Below are 22,785 nucleotides of genomic sequence, written 5' to 3' on the forward strand. Positions count from 1 at the left end.
TCGCGTAAGCTGATGAAATTATTTATCGAAAAAGGGCCCATAAATCTATAAAAAATTTCTCAGTTCAAAGAACCCCAACGTATCGGTATTCGAACAAAGAGAAACTTCGAACTGAAGCATACGCGCAAGTTTTGCGAGACATCCGACCCATATACAGATGGTACTCAATTTCAAAAGAGGTTAATGTCACGACATTCTCTGTTGTAATGAAAGTTAAGAAACGTCGACGCAGCGGCGTCACGTCCTTGCACTGTTCCTCGCCATGAAATCTAAGGAAACAGACACCGGGGAAGAAAATCGAGGGAAGGAGAGAAAGAGAGAGAGAGAGAGAGAGAGAGAGACAGAACTAGAGATAAAGATAGAGATAGAGAGTAGCATCGAGGGTTAAAGACAAGCGAGTTGAAACGAAAGAGGGAAGAGAACGAAAGCAAGAAGAAAAAAATGGATACGAGATGGCAAAGAGAATAAGAGAGGGAGAGAGAAAGAGAGAGAGAGCGTTTCCTCGTCACCCCTAGAATTCAATCACACCGTGTTTACAGCTCAGTACACTTAATCCTCTTTATTGGATTCAAAGCGTTTGCCGGTACACCGTATCTCAGAATTTGATCAATTTTATGGGCAAAGGATCTCGATGATACTTGCGGACCGACCATCTGTCTATTGACCTTCAATGAAATTATACCGTCATCGAGATAGCGTTATTAACTGCAACCCTTGCTCCTTGACCTATCCCATTCACTACTTTAATTCGGCAAACAGAGCACTTCTAAATAGCTAAGGGGTTGTCACCACCGATTTTTATACGTATAGAACGTAGAGTTCGTTCCGACTGATAAAACTCGCGCTAATAAGTTAATAACGATTACACTGCGAATATTTATTCAAATTCGTATCTTTGCGAACTGAATTTAAAGAAATGGAATCTAAACGGAGATTCGTTTCACCTATTAAACGTTATCACGAGTTAAATACACTTTATGTATTTTTGTGTAAAAAAAACAAAAACGCATAAGAATCCACAGTCGAGTGGTAATTCCTTCAAATTTCCATTATTCTTTATTTAGTTAACTTTAAAATATCTGATATTATCGTTTGATAGCATAATCTGTACTTGTTGCTACATCCAAATTATAACATTTATCGCGTGATGTTTCCCAATACTTTTATTTCTACTAATAGGCTGCAGAACATCGGCATAAGAAAATAGACAGACCGCGTTTTATCATTTTTATAGCATGAATATGTTATTGTTATTCGTTTTTACGCTAAAGTATTTTAAAATTAAAGTATTTTAAAATCGCGCTTACATATACGTATGAAAAGTTGGAAAATTTGAAGCTTTCTGTCGTATTTGAGAAAGCCATGCATACAATGCAGTACTCGTTGCACGTGTAGATAATTTCATAAATTTCATTATCGGACTTATTTTCCTGTTTTCGCGAGGATCGCTTCTTTAAAAACGCGTTTTATTTGGAGACTTCGTATACGGCTCAATTGCTGGCATTTTATGAAAAAAAAGTCACTACCGTGAAATAAAATAACCGAAGTATGTACTTACATCGTGGCTGAACTTTCTATTTGTAATTGAAACAAGGCTGAATTTCGTACTAATAGTACGTGTATATCAGGAATCTGTTACATACCTGTAAGCAGAAAGATATTGCACATTGAAATAATCTGTGAATGAATATATAGTCATAAAAAAATTATTGTTTTCAATTTGATGTTTATAAACGTAACGTTTAAAACCGAAAATAATACCGAAATAGTTAGGAGAATATTGTAAAAATATTTTTAAATGACCAACGCAATCAAAAATGAGAAATAAAGAGTTTGAAATATTCGACAATGGAATTAATTACACGAGATTACTTTATAATTGAAGCTGTTGAAACACAAAGGCCCCGCGAAAGTTGTAAACGAAATTACGTGGAACTAGCTGGCATTTATACAAATGACGTGTATCATCACTTTTGTACGTTGGATGTTCCTTTGAAGTCCAAGCCGCGTCTCGCGGTAGGCATCATACGATAACTCTATTATGCGTAGTATGCGTACTAATTATACAGAGTACCCAAATTACGAGTATAAATAGAGCTTTCGAAAAAGTCACGAATGTTAAAGAAAATTCGAAATGAAAAGTACTTTTGAGTCGTATCAAATGTACACAAGCATTTCGCAAATGTCGTCCTTTCTTAGTAAAAATAGCGATTCGTTCAATTTTTTTCATAAGCGGGTAATTAGTGGTTTAAATCGGTATTGATTTAAATCCTAGCTCGACTATGTTGCTAAAAGTCTTTTTATCACTTTTCACGCCTCTACCAAGCATGTAATCAAGATTAAGCCACAATAAAGCAAAGTTAAACGAAGTTAATCCGAGATAGCGTTAATTATTTACACGCTAAATTCCGAAGGTATTAAGCATCTTATGGTAGAACACTTGGTATCGCTTAAAGAGCAGAAAAATTTGAAACAGCGAAAACATCGTAGTTTGAGAAATATCGAATATATTCTACTTCTAATTACGATCTTTACTTTATTATTTTTAGCTAAATTTTCATTTCACTCGCTGAGAAGAACTTTGACAAATTCAGTTATGTACTTTCTACGCGTAATGTTTTCCGTTTTCTGTACATCACGATACACTGCGTTTCATAATATCGTAATAAGCCGCATTCATAGAATTATTTGCATAATACGCATCGTATGCATAAATATTAATATTAGATAATACTTCCCACCACTCTAGTACACACATTATGCTGTATTACCTCGTATATTACACAAGTATAAACGAATATTGAATATTTATAATGCAATCCAAATTTTCGAGTGAAAATCCTGCGTAGAATATTTATATACTTGGCAAATTGAACCGGCTCTCATCGTCAATATTTCATAGGATTTCCTATTCTAACCTAATTGATCTACAATTTCGCGCTGCATTTTGCTATAATTGATAGTTTAAATCAATTTTGTCGGTAAAGAGAATTTATTAAGGCGACGTTTATCGTCTAGCGACACTCTTCCATTTCCCATTTTCCCAATTCGTTGTGTTTTATTTGCTTTAACTTGTCAGAACGATACCCAAATGAGTAATAAATTTGAACGTAACGGGTAAGATGTTCCCGGGCTGAAATTTTGCTACGTGCCCCAGTCACGGAACATACGAAACGTTAATGCAAACTGATCAAGTTTTTATGCCCACGTATCTCATCGTAGAAAGAACAATGGAAAAGCTAAGAATACAACAATTCGTTTCTTAAATCGACAAAACGAAGCAAGCTGAATAGTTGATAAATTCGATTCACGTTGAATACATTACGATATTACTGCTTTCTATAAACGCATGTGTGTACATCCTGAATCATATTTCAGTAATCGCAGCCACGAATTCCAACAGCACAAATTTACCGATAAATATCTCGAAAAAATCAGTCGTTTCGTGTATCTTTTTTAATTTGTTATCGAATTTTCCTGCGTCGTTTTGAGTATCGTTCATATATACATCTTCGTTAATTTCATATTTCTGACATTGTTGAACAATCATCTTTTTTTGTAAAAAAAAAAACCGTAAAGCCTGAACTTGTGCTATTTTGCAAATCATTCGATATTTTTAATCGAGAACGATATTTTATCAAACCGTTTATTAAGCCGAACTGATTATTATGGTTAATCGTTGAATCAATTTTCATTCTCGTAGTTATCGTACATGGGGTTTTCGGAGCGATCAACGTATCTCTACGTTAAATTTTCAAAGCGTAGATAATCATTGAATCAACGAATTACGAACGCTTTTTTAGGTCGTGACATTTTGCAGTGTTCAGCGATATTTTGGACCGAATACATACTGCGATTGACCTTTCCCTTCGATTAAAATTAGTGTATGATTCATTGTTTCAAAACGACGATTACTGCAACAATACATTTCATACAACTGTGACGTTTTGTATATCATTGTCGTTAAAAAATACGTAAGAGATGAAACTGACAATTCTCATTTTACCGTCATTTTAAATGTCGTTACATCGATACGAATACGATATGAACCATCAACTGATATAACATGAAAAAGTGGCTTGAAATTCATGGCTTCCGTCTTTGATATTATTATACGAAAAATATCATTATACGAGTACGAGTATATCTGATTTGCATGAACGTAGCGATTGAAAGTGACTGAACGAATGATAGTTACGAGAATGAAATGATTGAAAAGCATAGAAACAACAGTCGAAGAATATGAAAAGTGAGTGTAATTGAGCAAATCTGCGTTAAATAAATCTATAATAGTCTGTAATTTTATTCCGTTGTAACGAAATATTTTTCTTTGCTTGCAAATATTCTTGCGTTGCAAGGCTAATCAGCGTTGTTCCTTTTTGTTCGAGATTATTTCACGGTATATCGATGAAACAAATAATCGACGAAAGCAGAACACTTCGTTGCTTGAAAACGTATAACTGCATAAAATTGTTCAATGAGTTAAAAAGTGAACGACAAAAAAAAACGACTTTAAAAAGCCGCTTTCGTAACTATCATGTTCCTGTAAAAGTTGCTTAGAGTTCGACTTAACGATTTAGCAAATTCCTCCAGCGGTAAGATCGAAAATAGCAAGTCTCGTGATAAAAAATATTTAATGGTATGTCCCTAAATATGTCTTATAACGGTCTTTTGAAATAACGTATTTTCAGACGTTTTGAAAATCTCGACCTCTCCAGTTCTAATAGCAGGTTTTATGTTTCTTATTAGAGATTCGTATTCTATGTAAATTTTAGTATCTCGACCTAATTAGTTTCCAACCCAATTCTTCAAGAAAATATTGATTCTTAGACGTTCGTTAATAAAATTGATTATATGTATGTACAGGTCGCTAAATATCAAAAAGTTTAATTTAACTGATAATCTTATACCTAAAAATTTACTTTTCTTCAAAATGCGATTGTCAATAAATAAGAGATTGTAAAATTAACGATAGTATAGATATCATATTGATATCATATGAAATCATATACAACTATTACAGCTACTATACGCTGTAAATATCCCTTTCCAAGAATCGAGTAACAGCCATCTATCAAATGACTGAAAACGATAAAGAAACTTTCAAATCGTATCGTTATATTCGTATTCTACGTATAACTGAATTACGTTTAAAGGGCAAACTCCTTTCTGTCACTTCGATGAAATCGGCGAATAAAAAAGACTGGTCGACATCGATCGAAATTTATATTTTCAAAAATATAGAATGTAAAGTCGCGTAAGAATGTTTCTAAGGAAATTCTATAACACTTTCAACGAAATTCTATTCTATACCGCGTAATCATCGGCGTTTCACCATAGGTCGAGTAATTAAACCAACCGATAATTATAAAGAGTTTCCTCCGTGTAATAAATGTGTCCGGTCAAACACTGATCCTGAACAAACAAATTGGTTTTCCGACTTCATCGACATCGAGTAATTTTCAATTATACGAAACAAATCTGCACTATCGCAATCCGTTAACAGAAAATCGTCAAGATTTATTACCAGTCTCTCTCTTCTCCTCTTCGTCTTTACTTCTTCTTTAACGAGACTACCTATTTAACGATTACTATAATACCCGTCGTCCCTCTATAACATAGCGTAACTTCAAACTTATACACAACAATGTATACGACTTACATATGTGTCTTTTTTAATCGTCTTTTAAATTTTATCAATCAGCGTATTATTTGATATTATCGCTATGTCGTTATGTTAACAGCAAATAATTTATTTATGGCAGTTTAACGTTTTATATTTTTCAACTCAGAGTGAAAAACTGTAAAAGTCGAAACTCGATCTACAATTTCGAGAGAATCGTCGATAACCTGCTGTAGCGATTGATACGACCATAAGCGATCAATTAAAACAAAAATTTCAATCATCGACGGTGATACCTTCGTGATGTTACGTAAAGTGAAAATGACATGCCTTGCGGCTACGAATATATTTTGAAAATGTCGTTTTTCTCGCGTTTGCTCGCTTGTAGTTGCGATATCGTATCTTACCGGTGATTACATCGATGACACCAAATCACACCGAATTGTCTACGATGTAGCGATTACCGGTTCTAAGCTTCCTGTGAAATTAAAAAACTGCGATCGAAAAAGAATGTGCTTGGACCATTTTTCTGCTCCGCTCCTCGCGTAAACGTGTTTTTGTCTCAATAAAAATATCCATCGGTATTGGCAAAAAGACTTGCACGTTTTAAATAACTGTGCAAACAAGAACTGGAAATTCGAACAAACGAGCGAAAACCGTCATTTTGACAGCTTTAGCGTTACTTTTCAATTCAATTTGTAACGCGATATTTGTCGATGCGAGCTTAATTTGCTTCTATTTCACGTTTCAAGGTCGATAGAATTAACACGACGGATAAGAGGAAAGAAACACGGAAGCGAACGTTGCACCATAAATTGTCGTGAAAGAAAGAAGGAAAATGGAAGGGAAAAAATTAACGAGAGTTGCAGGGCGATCGTTCATAAACGTGCCACGCGCTTCGAATGAAACTTTCCTTCTTAATTCTAATTAATTTGGCTTTAGTACTCGCCAAGTTAAACGTCACGTTGCTGTAAACACTACGCCACAATAAATAATAAGAAAGCGAACGCGTGCAAATGAAAAACTAAAGTACCCGATGAAAGAGGGTGAGATTTTGCTAATTAAAACGTCCTAATTTTGGCCACGCGAATTGATCTTTTGTCGCGTTAATTTTCATTACCTCTTGCCGCTAAACGAGAAATATAGGAAGAATTAAAATATTTGCAAAAGTAAAGATTCTCATTAACATTCAACATCGTGTTTAACGTTGGAATGACCAGAATGATCGAAATAACTTTGATATCGAAATAAATTTGACGATTCTTCGTAGAAACTTTTCATAAAAATAACGCACTAAACAGTGGCTGAATTTAAACAAAGTATTCATCGAGGTAATAACGAGATTTTACAAATTCCGTGGAATAATTGAATTTTCCTCGCAATGTAAACAGTTAACAAGTATCAACTTGATTTTGCAAGTGTAAAATTAATTTACCATTATTCTACGTCTGCTAACTAAATGCTCGGTAATTTATGGACGAGGATGTACCTACTATGTTTCATCAAAATCGTAACAAGTTATGCCGCAAGTTCTCCGGCATGAATTTTCTTCTACCGAAACTTTCGAATCTTTGTTAGCTCCTTCGCGGATTTAAGCTCTTCATTTTCAAGATTGGTATCGTTAAGAGAAAATTAAAAAAAATTTGTTTAAACCAACCAAGTGACTCGAGGCGTAAAACGAATAATACGAATATATTCAGCGTACCGTGGGATAAAAGAAGATATTAAGGAACTTGAAATACTATCTCAAAGATACGGGAAACAAGAAGAGCATAAATCAAGGCTCAATTTTACCAAATCATACGGATAAGTCGGACAGGTAAACGCGACATTACCTATGGAAGCTGATTGAAGTAAAAATAATACACAGAAAAAAGAGATTATTGTTAACAAATTTTTCATAAAATTTCGTTTCGTATTTAACTCGATTATTCGCGATATTTCATAAACAATCGATCGATGTTACGTTTCCCAACTGGTTCGGTGCCTATTCAAAATCCAGCACATTGAACTCGCTAAAAAAATAAAATTTTATTTATAAAAATAAAGATAAAATAAAACTCTGGGAAAAGTGCGAATTTGGACAAAAAAATCCAATTTTAGTGACATATTTTCCTCTATCGACACCCAACTAAACGATTTTCGTTCGAATAATTCTTTTTTCCTATATTTCACCTTTTTTAGCAGACTAAGAAACGATCGAGCGTGTATGTTTAAGCAAAATATTCTATCGAAAAAAAAGAAGGAAAACAAGGAAGAAAAATGTAAAAAAGGTAACAAACAAGAAACCTGTATGCAAACTATCGAATAACGATGACAAGCGAGCTTTCATCAGGATAATTTTTACAAATTTCGCGGGGTAACGGCGCCATTGCGAGAGCGGGACGCGTACAAATTGACCTGCTCAATATTTCGACATTATGCCTCCACGTGTTTTCGCATTTTATCCGGCGAAACCAAACGGAGTAGCTACGTGACACGGCAATATTTGCGAAATCGCAACTTTACTATATACCGCGTAACGCATCTGTCAAACTTCGTACAATGGATTGGGCTACGCCACGATGGACGTCATAAAGCGAATAAAATTTCAAACGAGTGCGAATTGAACTTACGATTTATACGACTCCCGTAGCCGCGTCGACAAGAAAGTAAATCGTCGACGATGTTAAATAAAAAGCAATCCTTCCTATCGCTTTATACCTCTGTTACAACCAATTTCTGCGTGTCCACGTTCTCTTTATGGTGTATACTTCTTTCTCTTTCATGTTTGTAAAATAATGAAATTGATAAAGGAAGAATTTCTCTCTCAACCACAAAGCGATTTTCCCTTTAAAATACCTTCGTTAGAAATAGAATCGTTTTCCATCGTGTATTAGGTACGTATTAGGCGTAACAAATTTTCTGCTTTTAAGTTTATATTCTTCTATATACTTCGTTACCTCGTATTCGGACGTCTTGGAAAAACGTGCGAATGTGAAAGACGTGGTGAAAATGAAAAAACGGTCGAAACTTGTAGTTCTATTATTAGTAACAATGGCAGAGAACGCTTCGTTTTTAACGATACGTAACGATACGTAAAAGAGTAGATAGAATAGAAAAACAGAATCTTTTTTCTATATCTAATATTTGTATTTCCGTGAAATTCTCTAAAATCATACCGTTGATCGAAACGCGAATGAAATATTCCAGTTGGGAAAAAGTAAATTCCCGTTAAATATAAATAACTGCATATTGCTATTGAAATGTCAGGTCAGTTAAATTTTCGTATCAAGATTCGTATCAATGTTATTGTGAATGGACGTTACGTAGGTAAGCAAGATTGTGCGCTTCGATTGCATGGACCAGATTAAGATTCAATTTTGTAGATAATTGAGAAATACGTGGCACCATCAAGATTGAAACGGACTCTCTCTCTCTCTTTATATCGAGCAAAAAATTGGAGTATAATTTTGACACTCGGAAAAAGAGACACGGAAAACGAATTTATGAAAGGATTTTTTGCCTCGCTCTTATCCCAGCTATTTGCCAAGCAATTTCTGTTCCCCTCTCGGATTTCCGGATAATGTTTATTCTGTTTCAAACGATGGCCTCGAGAAACTATAAACGATATTAATCCATTAAACGTTGATTAGACGCAATCTACGTCCGGAGAAAATGAAGTTGCCAGCAAAGAAATACAACAAAGCAAGTTTGCATAAAAATCGTAAATTTCCACAAATATTTTACAAATTAAGAATATTTAATCGAACGATATTGCACTCTTTTCTTTAAACATGCGAATATCAGGGAGAAAGAGATATCGGGTTTATCGTTTCCTACGGAGAAACAATTTAAAAATTCAATACGCAGTCGATCGATCCCGTACTAACAAAATCCTTCGAACGAAAAAACATTCGAACGATATTAGTCGTCGTAGGATTTTTTACGAAACTTGGTAACTTTGTATCTTTGGATTTAACAGTTTGTCGTTACTTTCAATGTTACGTCGTATCGGAGAAACGATTTGGCAATTTAGCCAACAAACAAGTATAAGAATTAGTTTCTTCCGTGCGTTCTTCGACCGCGTTTGTCTGATCGAAATAAACACTCGAAATGACAGCGCAAAATCGTAAACGCAATCACAGTCGTAAAATGAGCGCCTTTTACATTTTCGCGTACACTGTTTGTAAATAACCGTTTGAAGGGGAAAAAAATGCATAGCTGTTTCTACCTCGACGGTTCAACATTCTACAGTCCACGTACGATGAGATATACAATTTTCAGCGCAATTAATCGCTTTCGGTATTCGCAATGTTCTACGTTACGTCGCGTTTAAGCCTCCGTTCAGATCAAACCATCCGAACCTTCGGCATTAGACGATGCACGAACATAATTAAGCAGAATTAAAGTTTCCGATTCACGATTCCGTCAACGTGTATAAGGACGATACGCTTGCTTCGTAATCGGCAGAGCCTCCTAGAGAATTTCGAAACTTGTCGAAAGTGTCGTGTCAACGACCTCCGGCCGATCCGAACGACGAAACAATATGCACATCTTTCTCCTATTTTAGTCGGCGTACACCGTTCGCGATAAGATTCGCAGAGAAAAGATCTGTCGTGCAAAGTAACGACAGCGAAGTAAATTTAACCCTTTGCACCTCGAGGCTTTTTTCCGCGTGATCCGCTTCAATAACTCTGAAAAGAGTAACACTCGAGCGGTAATATAGCTTTTCGAAACGAAAAATTTTGATTCTAAAAGCAAGACGGTTATATTTTTGAAAATACGTTCACTATACTTTCTACCTTTCGATTGGTATAATCGTCAAGTACGATAGTCAAGTACGGCCAAGGTGGTAGATTTCGAAACGATACGTTTCGGACGTTTTAACTAAGAAGATCGGCCGAGATATCCGTTGTTACGAACGAAAGGAAGATGAGAGGACAATTGGCGCGTGAAGGATGCCGTGAAGCCGGTGATAGCGCCGGAGCACTAAGGGTTAACTTTTATCGACACTGACCGACACACTGGGAAGAGCGCAAGGATGGAGGACGCGTGCACGATGATCGGCGGTATCGTGGCGTCGCGAGCAAAGAAAAACGGATTGGCATGCGAATCGTTTTCTATACTCACCGACTATTTCCGGGCGCACGCCAACTAACAAAGTAGTCACTACTAGAAGAGGCACCTGTCGTCTACTCGTGCACATACCACGTTTCTCGCACATGATTTCACTTTAACGCGAAACACGCGCAACGAACGTAACGCTCGTCGCGTTCAGACTGAAGTTCCGAGTTCGTGGAGTTCTCTGTATATCCTAAGCGCACGAGGATCCCCCTCCCTCGGCAACGGTTCAACCCCAGTCGAGCAAGAGTGCTCTCTCCCCGACACGGGGCGACCTGTTCATCCCCACTTGGCCACCATGCTTCATCCCCTTCCGACAACGTGCTCGAAGAAACTGCTGTCAATCGGCTCGTGTCCTATGTATACCCGTCACCTTTGCGAATCACGCGTTTCTAATTATCCCATTACACGATAGACGATGTTTGCCGAATAAAAAGCAATAGCTCTCGTATTAATGCGCACGTTTTATGTTTTCAACTCCTTAAAAGATTTTTCGTCAGTTCGCTAGCGAGAACGATTCGATTTCTTTGTAACGATGAAACGAAAACGAAGCTGAGCGTATAATATATTATCACTCGTAACAGTATGTACAAACGCATTTTAAAAACAAGATATCGTAACTCGAATTCACAAAGATCCATGATTAAAACGATCTATGTCTGTATACGTTCCGGATAGGTTAAGTGATTTAATGATTTGTCGTGACAATTTCGTTCTACACCAGCGAGTTCAATTTTTATAGAAAAAGAATACTCTGACCCTATAGTTATGAGACGGAAGAGTGAGTTAGATTTCTATCGTTCTTCTTTACAGTATGATCTATCCTCTTTTTTCTTCTCTTTTTCTTTTTTTTTCTTTTTTTTTTCTTATAATTTCAAACATTACATATTTCGTTTCTTATTAATACATACGTATTAACCTCGGCATATAAGAAGTGAAAATTTTTGGATGATTCGTTCTCGACGACAAGAATGTTTCTGGGAACAATTGATCGCTAGATGACATTTACGTAAATATTATTTAAATTCGTATCTTCGTGAAAATAATAATTAAAAGAACAGGACTTTGCCTATTAGACGTTATAACGATTACTATACTTTGGATGTTTTATATATTTCCGTATATTGTGCGCGTTCTTAAATATCCCACGAACGGAGAAAAATCCTCCGTTATTACGCGTTAGAATCTCGTTTGTACGAACTCAAGCATTTTGAACAGAATTTTAGTTTGTGCTTGATCTAATCAACTACTGTCGATCGAGTCCACGTATTTGAATGTGAATTCCCATTAAATGAACCAAAAATCATAGGTATCGGAGAGAAGCGGTGAACTCCTATTACACGAATTTCGAGGTATAAATTGCTCGATCTCCGATAAGTCTATGTAAATGGATGTTCCGCTATACGTACGAATTGAGAAGTTGAAATCGTAAACGACGTACATCTCCGTTTATAAGTATTTATGCACTTATCGACGCTTACGAAAGGTACGCTACGATCAAACGCTTGTGAAAAATTGGAAATCCGAATAATTAAAAAAGACAAAAAGACGATGCGATACTTTTATGTTTATGTTTTCCTTGTCTTTCGTACGATAAGTTTTACAACGTCGATACACGGCCACGCACGGTTTTTCAAACTGATGTACAATCATCATTTGACCGTTTCCGTGTCACGATTGACTCGTATTTGAACAGTCTGTAACGAAAATACAGAAAGGTGCGTTCGTTGCAAAACTAAAGAAACACGTTTCTTTTATTAACTTATTTAAAGAAAGTAGTCACTGAAAATTAGTACTCGAGACCTTATTGAGAAACAAATCAGTGTCAATCGGTTTAATGTAAAACACGTACTCGGAATTAACATTGCCAGAGAACTATTCTAGAGATTCTCATAAAATATAACGACAATCGAAAACAGGATCTACAATTAGACCTTCTAAATTTGATCTCCTAAGAAACTTTCCATTTAAATCGATGTAGGAAATCGTTCAAGCTCGGGACTTGATTATACCTTAAACAACTCGAACACGAATTTAATAGATAATATACACAGAAGGTATGTTGTTATTTCTATACTCAGAGATAGGATCATAATAGTAATTATTTTATTGACTGGATAAATCCATCACGCCGTTCTGAGCCAAAAAGCCTTTATTGCACGCGCTTAGAAAAACTAGGGATAAAAACAAAAAAGCATCTTAAGCCTATCGATTAAATCTATCGATCGTAACTAGGATTATCTTCTAGTTGCTATTTCTTATAACTAACGAATCTGCATATGGATGGCAAACACGGACTCACGTTGTCATTTTCAACAAGGTGTTTCGTAACATGTGAAAGCCATTTCTTGCGAAAAATCTGATCTGTTTAACTTTATTTTCAAGTTACGGCTATTCTTATGTTCCAGTAATTTTTCTTTCTTTGCCGTTATTTCAAATTTACTTCGATTATACATGTATATAAAGGTTTTTAACGACAAAAAAATTATATCGATTTAAAACGTATGTATCGATATACTCTACGTTATTTAATAATTATGATCTAAATATTCTATTAATTTATTATTCTTTATTTTGATGAATAACTGATCCTGCTAAATTTACAACCCTATAAAAGCCGTGAATTTAATTAACTCTCCTTTCTCTCGTTCGTATTCTACGTTGAATTTACACGCACTTGTCTTATTACTGCGCTGTCCTAACGTTATTACAAATAGCATGATATTTATCGAAACGGCGATTTTTTAAATAGCATGGTCGGAAGCGCTTAAAAACTCATACTAATAAAGTTGAAGCGATCCCTCAATACCCTCACATAGAGAAAGTCTATAACAAACGATTAAATCTCTCTCGTCATTGCTCAAGTATAGGATAGAATTTAAAAAGGCGGTGCAGTTGCATCTTTCAGACACCCCGATGCGCAAAAATACATGAAATTGTTGCAGATACACGCTTCGTTTCTACTTATACGATTAAATCTATTTTTAAATCTATATCTGTGGGATATTCTATATACCGCGATATAAACAACTGATTAACGCGGTAAAAAATATCCGATACAAAGATTACTAACGTTCGTATACCGTACACAAATATTAAATACTTGGAGCTTTATTTTTCTCTTTGTTCGATCAACTGCCGCGAATCCTCCTTCTACAACATATACACATACATACTTTGAATTGTCGAAATCTATATTCGTGAAATAAATTCACAGAACGGACGACGTCTTCCGTTATTTCTCTTGCATTCTCTTGGCCTTCAAAGAATCCAATCTCAGTCCGATTTCAACGGCGCAAGCTACTTTAAACCTGCTCTCTATTTCCCTTTGTAGTAAAATTAACATTTCACACATTCAAACTGAAGGTATCTACATTGAGCGCCTCTTATAGCATAGTACCTACCTCTATATTACTGTAGTACGGAAATGGCTACAACTTGAAATCAAAGTCAAATAGAACGTACATTTTCTTTTACCTTTTTTTTATTAACCCATATAATTTCCTCGCAATTTGTCCGATGGACGTTCGGCAGGTTGATATGATATCGAATGGGTAACGTTTAGATGCTATTTTCTTTGATATGGCGTTATTTTAATACGGAGTGTTGGCTAAAGGATTTGCGCGATACGTTGTTCTTATTTCGTAGCTCTCGGACAGTCTTCGCGCCTCTGCATGAAACGTTTAATACCTAAATATCTATATCACGTAAGCTCGGTGTTCGTTGTTTTCGAACATTTTTTACGGTTATTTTCCATTATTTGTGGTTTGCGAGATATTACGGTATTTCGTTTAAAATTTTGAGTTCATAAAGAATTACTTCGAAACGTTGGAATACCACGACATTAACATCGAGTATGCACGATTATCAACAAAATTGCTAATTGCGGTGAAATGTACAAAAATAATTATGCAATACGTTGCGTAGAAATCACGTTGTATTTAATCGAATTAAAAATATTGCGTTAATCAACGCAATTCGTATTCGTAAACTAAAATTCTCCGGCTTTGTGACCATAACATATCGCGATTTATAAGATATGAAATAATAAAAATACTCCCTCTGACGTATCTGGGATTAAACGAAATTAATAAAAAATTAATTATACAAGCGACGTGTTTTATTCTTATTTGATAAAGCAAGTGTCATTGAAAAACGTTGTTTATTTGAAAACCTATCGAAAAATATAATATCGCGGAGCAAATAAAAAATTTCAATCTTTCAAACTTTGTTTCAACGTATTATTTATTCACTCGACTTAATTTGCAATTCGATAGATATCCTATTAATTGCACGTGACTTTCTGTCTGTTTTTTCCATGCGAATTACTTGAAAAATGTTTACTTAAAAAAATCATTACTGTACGGAAGAATACCAAGCTTAAAAATTGAAGCTTATAAAATGGATAATCTATATACGATTGATACGTCTGTTATTAGAAAAACGATATTTTATTTAATCATTTTTTCCAAAATATACGTATATCTATGGTAGAAAATTTGCGCTCTGTAAACTGAAAACTGAAAAATTTCAAACGATAAAATTTGGAAAATAAATTTCACCTTTAGTAATTTCGTCAATTCCGTATTACCCGGCAAACCAAAAGAATATTTTTTCGAAAATAGCGACAGTTAGTTTGACAAAATCAATTTATACGATACTTGTGGAATGCTTGAATTTATGTTTATTTAAACATTCCCATTTCCATCGTGACGCTTAATATCGTCGAGATACCAATTTCGATAAAACTTTGAAATCACGCATAACGCGTTAAAATTTGATTCGCATATAGTAATTAAATAAAAAGTACAAGTTGCTTGACCTCGTTACTTAACATTTTATCCTTCTCTGATAGGCCCAACATTGATAAAGGGAATCCTGGCAGCGAGCCCATTCACTACGTTGCTGTAACTAACCACGCGTGTTGGTAGAGATTTACTTTCAGATTATTCTCTGATACACAACGATGTATACACGTATACTTAGTTGGCATCTATGCTGGAATTAATAAAATTATATCGCGTATTTTCTGATATCAATTTAATATCATAATTGAAGACTCGTAATCTTTTCACATTCTCTCTATAGCGATCTTTTTACAATTGGGCACAACTTTCTACGGACAGGGTAGTTTTTCCAAATATCTGCTTTGTTCCGATTCGTAATTACAACGGCTCTTGAAGAATTTCTTTTCTTTCTATGCTATAAATAAGAATAATATGTGATAAATAAGAATTTCATAATTCGATTACTCGACTATAAAACACGCTCAAAGCTCCTTAATCGAAAAGTTGAAATGGCGCTCGAAAAAGAAAAAATACATCTCTGTTCGGTTTGAAACTTGCATTTAGAAATAGAAATAAATGGTAAAAATAACCATTACCGTATTCCATTTTTATTTACATATTCACGATATTATTTGCATATTCTTTCCCGCTAAGAACTAGAATAGAACTCATTCTGTACAAATAGACTTTTACGAAACAATTGTCGACCTTGGCATCTATACAGCGATTTAAATTATGGTAAAATCGTCAAATTTTAAAATAAAGAATCGACGTTGAAACCGTTTTTAAGCCGATATAAAGTCCAAATGTAACAAAAGCAATTCTAGAGCTAATACGAACAGGAAGAAAAAGGAGTATCCATTTTTAGTGGTTTTACCTCGCATAGCCCATTTTATCGAAAGCAACTAAAACTACGGAACTGTCGAATTGGAAAAAGTTACAAAGCAAACGTGTCTGCATCGATTAACGTTAAAAACTTGCGATATACTGGTTAAAAAAAAAATACGGGAAATGTCTACTGGAACGAAACAAGGAACATCCCCGTTCTTTCTACTCCCACTATTTCTGATTAGCGTAATTTTGCACGATGTCGCAACTAACAGAGCGTGATGCGAGCGACGAACAAAGTGTCTGGCATTAATAAAGTGGTTGGACACATCTAGTTTTAATAATAATGGAAATGGATAATTTCTATCTTACTTCCAGTATTTTACAGTATTTGTAATATGTTACAATTGCTATTTTTTCGTTTGTTCTTCTCTTATACTTGATAAGTAAGTTTTGTATTATAAACGATATCATTACATTCGTCGAATATCGTTTCTTTACCGATGTACTACAATTTTGGAAGTTAATTTCCTTTCCAATTATTCCAATTTTTATTTTAAGTCGAGATCTAGGAACAAATATCGTGGTATTGCAACGAAATAGAACCGAATAGCCGAAATATGTATCTCTGAGCCACATAGCATCGCAAATATGTTTCACGCGGATCTCGAAAGTAGATCGAATTCGTTCTAATCTTTACTCAAAAATAACAAGATACGTCAATTTTTATTTCCCGCTTAATTTCAATTAGCAAGACTAAACGTACAAGCGAACGTCGATTAAAGACGCGTCGTCGAAGCAAAGTTAAAATTCAATCATCTTTAATCCAATTTAATATAATTATTATTTTCTTCGCGATAACCTGAGTATCTGCGAGACTCGATCCGAATTAAAGAATGCAACCCTCGCCGAAATAATTGCACGAGCTTGATACGAAATGGAAAGTATAAACTGCTAATCTTCGCTAACAACAACGACGCATCCCCCTTTTCACGTGGTAGTACTATGATCAAAGGGAGTTTTACCCACGTGCACGCCTATGCCCGACTACGCAGTTTGTCATTTGCTTCGACATTTTCTGTAGGGTGTAGAGTCTCATTATATATATTTACTCGATATGTATTTGGATTACGAACGAACAACTCCGACCTATGTATACGACTGTGTTCGGATATATTCAAATGTCGTGACACCGTGTCAGCAGTTGCTAGCTTCCTTTAACACCGTCGCAAATAGAAACCACTCCTCCTGTTCATCAACATCTTTGAGCCACAACCCACGACTTTATATTTACGTAAAAATTTTTAATCTCCACTGAACTTTTCGTTAGAACCAGTAAAACCTTCGAAAATGACGGGCTTCGGTTTTCTCTTTGTACGTAGATTCGGTTTTTTTCACCTTTTCATTTATAATACAGAAATTCTTTCTGTTCGCTTAAGTAACAGGAAAATTGCAGTGTAAAAAATCGAGATTCGTAACAAAGTTTACTGCGATGATTCGATATTTCATTCCGAAAAATCAGTTAAAAATGAAGATTTCTATTTGAGATTAATCCTAAGCTCTTTACTGTGCTTCGTGTGCGTTCAGCTTACAAAAATTTATTGACATTGTATTCCAATAGTACTCTGAATTAAAATAATTCGAAGCATCGAAAATGAAAATAAAATTCTATTCTTCTCAAAGAGTTAATAAAACTAATGATATGTACTCTTGTCTAAAAACTTCATTTGTTTCAACTAAAATCTTTGTTCGACCGTTAAAGGAATTTGGATAATTGAAAACCTTGCAACGTTCTCTGGAATAATTTAAAAGACAAAGAAAACCTAGCACGCGCGAAGGAAATGTGAAAATTGTATCCGATGCAACGATCTAATAAATTAAATAAAATGCATGCACTTTCCTGTTTCGAATTCTAGCAATCCTTTTCCGTTGAATATGCTACATATATCAATGAAGAGATTGTTGTCAATTGTCACATGTCGCGTGCAATTGTGGTTAACCACGCACGTTCCTGGTTTGCCGGTGATTAGCTTCAACCAAGTTAGGTGAGAATTTAACTTCGCTAAAGGCGAAGAAGATTTTCACGTGACATGCAATCGTAACTGTCCCTCTTTGTCATGGCAAATGCTCATTAGAGATAATAAGCCGTCAAAGAAAGAAAATGGTAATCTTAAGAAATATACTGCAAATCTATATATACATGCAGGAAGAAATTGCCTGTATCTACCCGAAATTAATATTATAGCTATATGGGGATAATTTCACACGTACGGACTAAGCATTTAAGGGGTTAAATATGAATTATTTGTTATTTTTTTCTTTTTTATAAAGCCTAAAAATTTATATTTTCCTCCTGTTTAGACTATACCCCCCTATACGCTATATATAATACTATATTACCAATGTAAAGTTACAGTTAAAATTGCTACTTGTCAGTGTACGTGAATATTAGTAACCTTTATATCAGATATCCTTTCTTACATCAGTAGCAATCGTTTATCGCGGAGCATGCCAAATTATATTAATTTGTAACTCTTATCGACTGCAATCTCCTTTCGTAAAATTATCTATCTTTTACACGTTCTTTCCCTCGCCATTGTCTATATTAGCAAGACAAGGTTCGTCGGATGTTGATGGAGGATTGAAAAATAAAAGAATACAATGGTTGGTGCGATTGAATGTAAAAAGTTAATCGGAAAAAAATTTGCCAAACCAATAACAAAAGTATGAAGTCAATGAAAAGATACGAATACGGATGAAACGGTGCAAACTGTTGAGAAACAATCAGAAAATATTATATTATATTGATATTTTTATATTTAATCTCATTGATTTATATTTGTATATGAAATATCTGGGGATTGCGTAAACTTTTTTAAATCTTAATGATTCGACAAATTGGTACACGTTATATTGGTACGCGGCCTTTGACTCGAGAATCCCGATAGTGGTTTATTGCGAAAAATTGAAGTGCCGCGAAATAATTGGTCGATTAGGGACGATCGAAATTCTTGATAAAGATAGCGAACGATGGTGCCACGCGATAGAAATCGTTCAAAGGTTATTGCGTGCCACCCTGAACCACCATACGGAAGTAAAAGGACTCACGAAACTATTGTACAACCGAGCTAATGATTTCGATACCTAAACTATGCTGCCCACGTGCTTTTTCTTATACTTTCTATTAAAAACTTGCAAAATTAACAAAGCATATTAATCTTCGATAAATCAAACAACAACGTGGTATTGAAATTTTTCAAGTAAAAATATTCGAATAAATATTAGTAAATGTTAAATATTTAAGTATCGACGAACGTGAGACATTATCCGAGGGATTGGGCAAACATACTAACTCTAAGAGTAACCTCGATACTCAAGAAACTAGCAATTTTGTTTTATTTAAGTGATTTGAATCTTCATAAGCGAACTATTAATTCCTTGTCTAAAACAAGTATGAGCAGAAAAATGTCTTTTCCAGATTAAATCTCTGCTTTTCTCTAATTAATACACATTGTTGAAACGAATGAACATTAATCGTAAACTCACATTCGCAGAAAAGATGCGGCTCGGTCCACCCTTGCCCTCGATCTCTTATTCATCTTATATCATCGTCTATTACATATATGTAACCGCGGTATATGTAACAATAAATACCAAGCAGAAGTAAAACTATGATTAAACTTGGGAACAAGTAGTATTAAGTAGACTTAAGATCGGTCGCACTAGACTAATACACTTTCACTTAATCTCTAAGTAAACTAAACTATCCACCGTACAATACACGTAACTGTCTAATAACGATCAAACGCCTCATCCTCGACACCTTTTCCAACTACTATACACGACATCGTAACGATAGATTACACAACAGAAAATAGTTTTAAGCGAAAGAGGAAATTTAAAGAAAGAGAATGTTTAATCGTTGCAAATTACCGCAAGATATACAGGTTCTCTTTAATGGATAATAAATTGCAAACAACCCATGTGCAAAGATAATTATTAATAATCACAAAGACGTAGCTCTTGCGGCATAAATAAATACGAAGAAAGGCAGGTAAGACGATAAATATATTTGTTTGATATCGAATAAAATAAAAATTCAGAAATAAGACTAAACGTGTATATTGATTAATGGAATATCATTTGATCGAACGTATAGATAGGTAATTAATCGAGCAAAGATTAATTTCGCTATTTCTACAAATACGTTATAAATTACTCGATGATATCTCACGAATCGATAAGATTTTATCGTACTCGTAGGTGTCGTATTCTGTGTACGGTAAAAAAGCTACTCCGTAAGGTGTCAAGATGTAGCAGAGATCAAACTTTAATGACTTCACGAGACATCACTACTGATGATTTATCGCGTCATAAAGGGGATATTATGAAATTGTTCCTTTCTACTGCTTCACCGATGAACCTTACAGTTCTTACGATGCGACCATCGGACGGTGTCAACGCGTTTGCCTTCTGCTTCCTCGTGCGTTATTACGGGCATCGACCTTACTACAGAAGCGTGTTTTACCGCTTTATTAACAACCTCTTGACGTTAATACTCCTTACTAATGTAAAAAGTACTTCGACTTTAAGCGATATTATATTAACAAACTCGTGTATCCTATAAGTTCTGAAATACTTTCGTAATCCGTTGTATATTTAAAAAAGCGAATTTATCGAGTGTCAAGAGCTTATAACGACGCTGTGATTACAGACATAATTAGTAAGCGGTATCGTTCCCTCGAAAGGTTCTTTGCACAAGTATGATCAGGCCAATAACAACGGAAGTTACTAACGCTAGGAGTCCGTGCAAATGCACGCAACGGCAAGCTTCCGCTCTACGATACTTTCGTCCGTATGCTTTCTACGATTTGTCGGAGTAACTCTCGTGCTACGAGCCGCTATGTCAATCAGTCCCCTTTCCAAGCGAGAGTTATTTGGTTCATGGAAAACGAACATTAACGTTGTACCCTTAGAGCTTGCCATGGCAATTGGCAATCATGATTCCTTCAAATAGTTGCGTCTTTATTGCCCCTGATTGCATAACCACACAATGGAAGAAAGAGCGCGCAAGAATAAAGCAGTAACGTCGAACACTGACTTTTCTCATGACTCTATATCGTTACGATTATCATTTGAGCTGCGTGTTTCTCATCGGATTATTTTTAGTAATAACACGTGTCAACAAATGGACAGGTTTCCGTAAGGTAGAAAAGCTGATGTCATAGAAACTATTGCCGATAGAACAGATCTTGTTTCTTTTAACGTAAATTGCGTTTCTTCTTTTAGAAATTAATCAATTTACATAATATGTATCGTTCGATTTTATCGAACTCGGCTGATATACATATAAACGATACAAAGCAATCGTAAGAAAACAAAATATATTGTGTCGTGTATCGTTATCAAATTCGTATTATATAGCTATTAATGATGTTTATCGTATCGGTAAAATATTCATTTTATATACCGGATTTATACGTATTGTCGTAGTAATATATAGTTATTTATATGTATACGGTCGAAGACAAAAATAACTGGAATAGATAATGGAAGTAGATAACGATAATGTTCGATCGACCTAGTGTTTGTTTACTATGTATTCTCATAGTATATGGATTAGTTCGTAAATGATTGAAATTAATATTTACCTTACTGCGCGGACAGACGAACTTCGCTTTGACGAAGCTTCATTGGCAATTATTCTCACTGCCTGTCGCATTTATTCCTTTCTTTCGACCGTATGCAACGACGTATTTTTAAGCTACTACGACACGCTGCTCAAAATTGAAATGAAATATAATGTATACTTTGTGAAAATACGACAAAAAAAAACAAAAACCCAAGTTACTAAGATCTGTTAAAACGGCACATCGTTCGAATTCCAAAACTTAAATGTACAGGTATTGCGCGCATTCCGCGTACGTATTTCTAAACCTTTCGTGAATTTTACGTATCGAAAAAGTAAATTACATTCCGATGCTGCATACCGCGCTACCTGTATAAGAACGGAAATTAAAGCAATCTCAAAGAATTTCCATTCAAAAGAAATCGAAAAGACTTTGAAACTCGATACTCTTGATTTGCAGAAATTTCATTTGATCGCGTTAAAGGAAATCGCAGCGCGTTAAATAACAACTTTGCGCGTGCAATTTTACACAGCGTATTTGTTTCAAGGTATACATTGTACGAGTATAATCGTTTTTCTAACTATCGGAAGTATAACAAATTTGTCCTATATATATGTATAAAATACTCACACGTACAATATACACATCGTTGATAATAAAAATGTAGCGCGCGACGAAGTCGTACGTTCGAGTCATTCGTTTGCAGCAATCCTTTCGTAATAGGAGGAGGGTTAGGCGACGATGGCGGAGACGGTGGTGTTATCGGAACAATGAGAAGTAAAAACGGTTGAGCGATCATTCGGCATCGGTCGGA

The 22,785-nt window shown here is 35.1% G+C and overlaps 1 protein-coding gene across 1 annotated transcript in view; it reads right to left on the minus strand.

Annotated features, from left to right (window-relative positions):
- Window positions 1-10,895, minus strand: part of LOC126871223 (lachesin-like) — a 257,466-nt gene extending 246,571 nt beyond the window's left edge. Inside the window, exon 1 of the mRNA XM_050629806.1 lies at window positions 10,736-10,895. Coding sequence (XP_050485763.1) covers window positions 10,736-10,829 — 94 coding nt within the window. The 5' untranslated portion in view covers window positions 10,830-10,895. The remainder of the gene's footprint in view (window positions 1-10,735) is intronic.
- Window positions 10,896-22,785: the final 11,890 nt, after the last annotated feature.

The sequence above is a fragment of the Bombus huntii genome, chromosome 11 (assembly GCF_024542735.1).
Source record: "Bombus huntii isolate Logan2020A chromosome 11, iyBomHunt1.1, whole genome shotgun sequence".
Lineage (NCBI taxonomy): Eukaryota > Metazoa > Arthropoda > Insecta > Hymenoptera > Apidae > Bombus > Bombus huntii.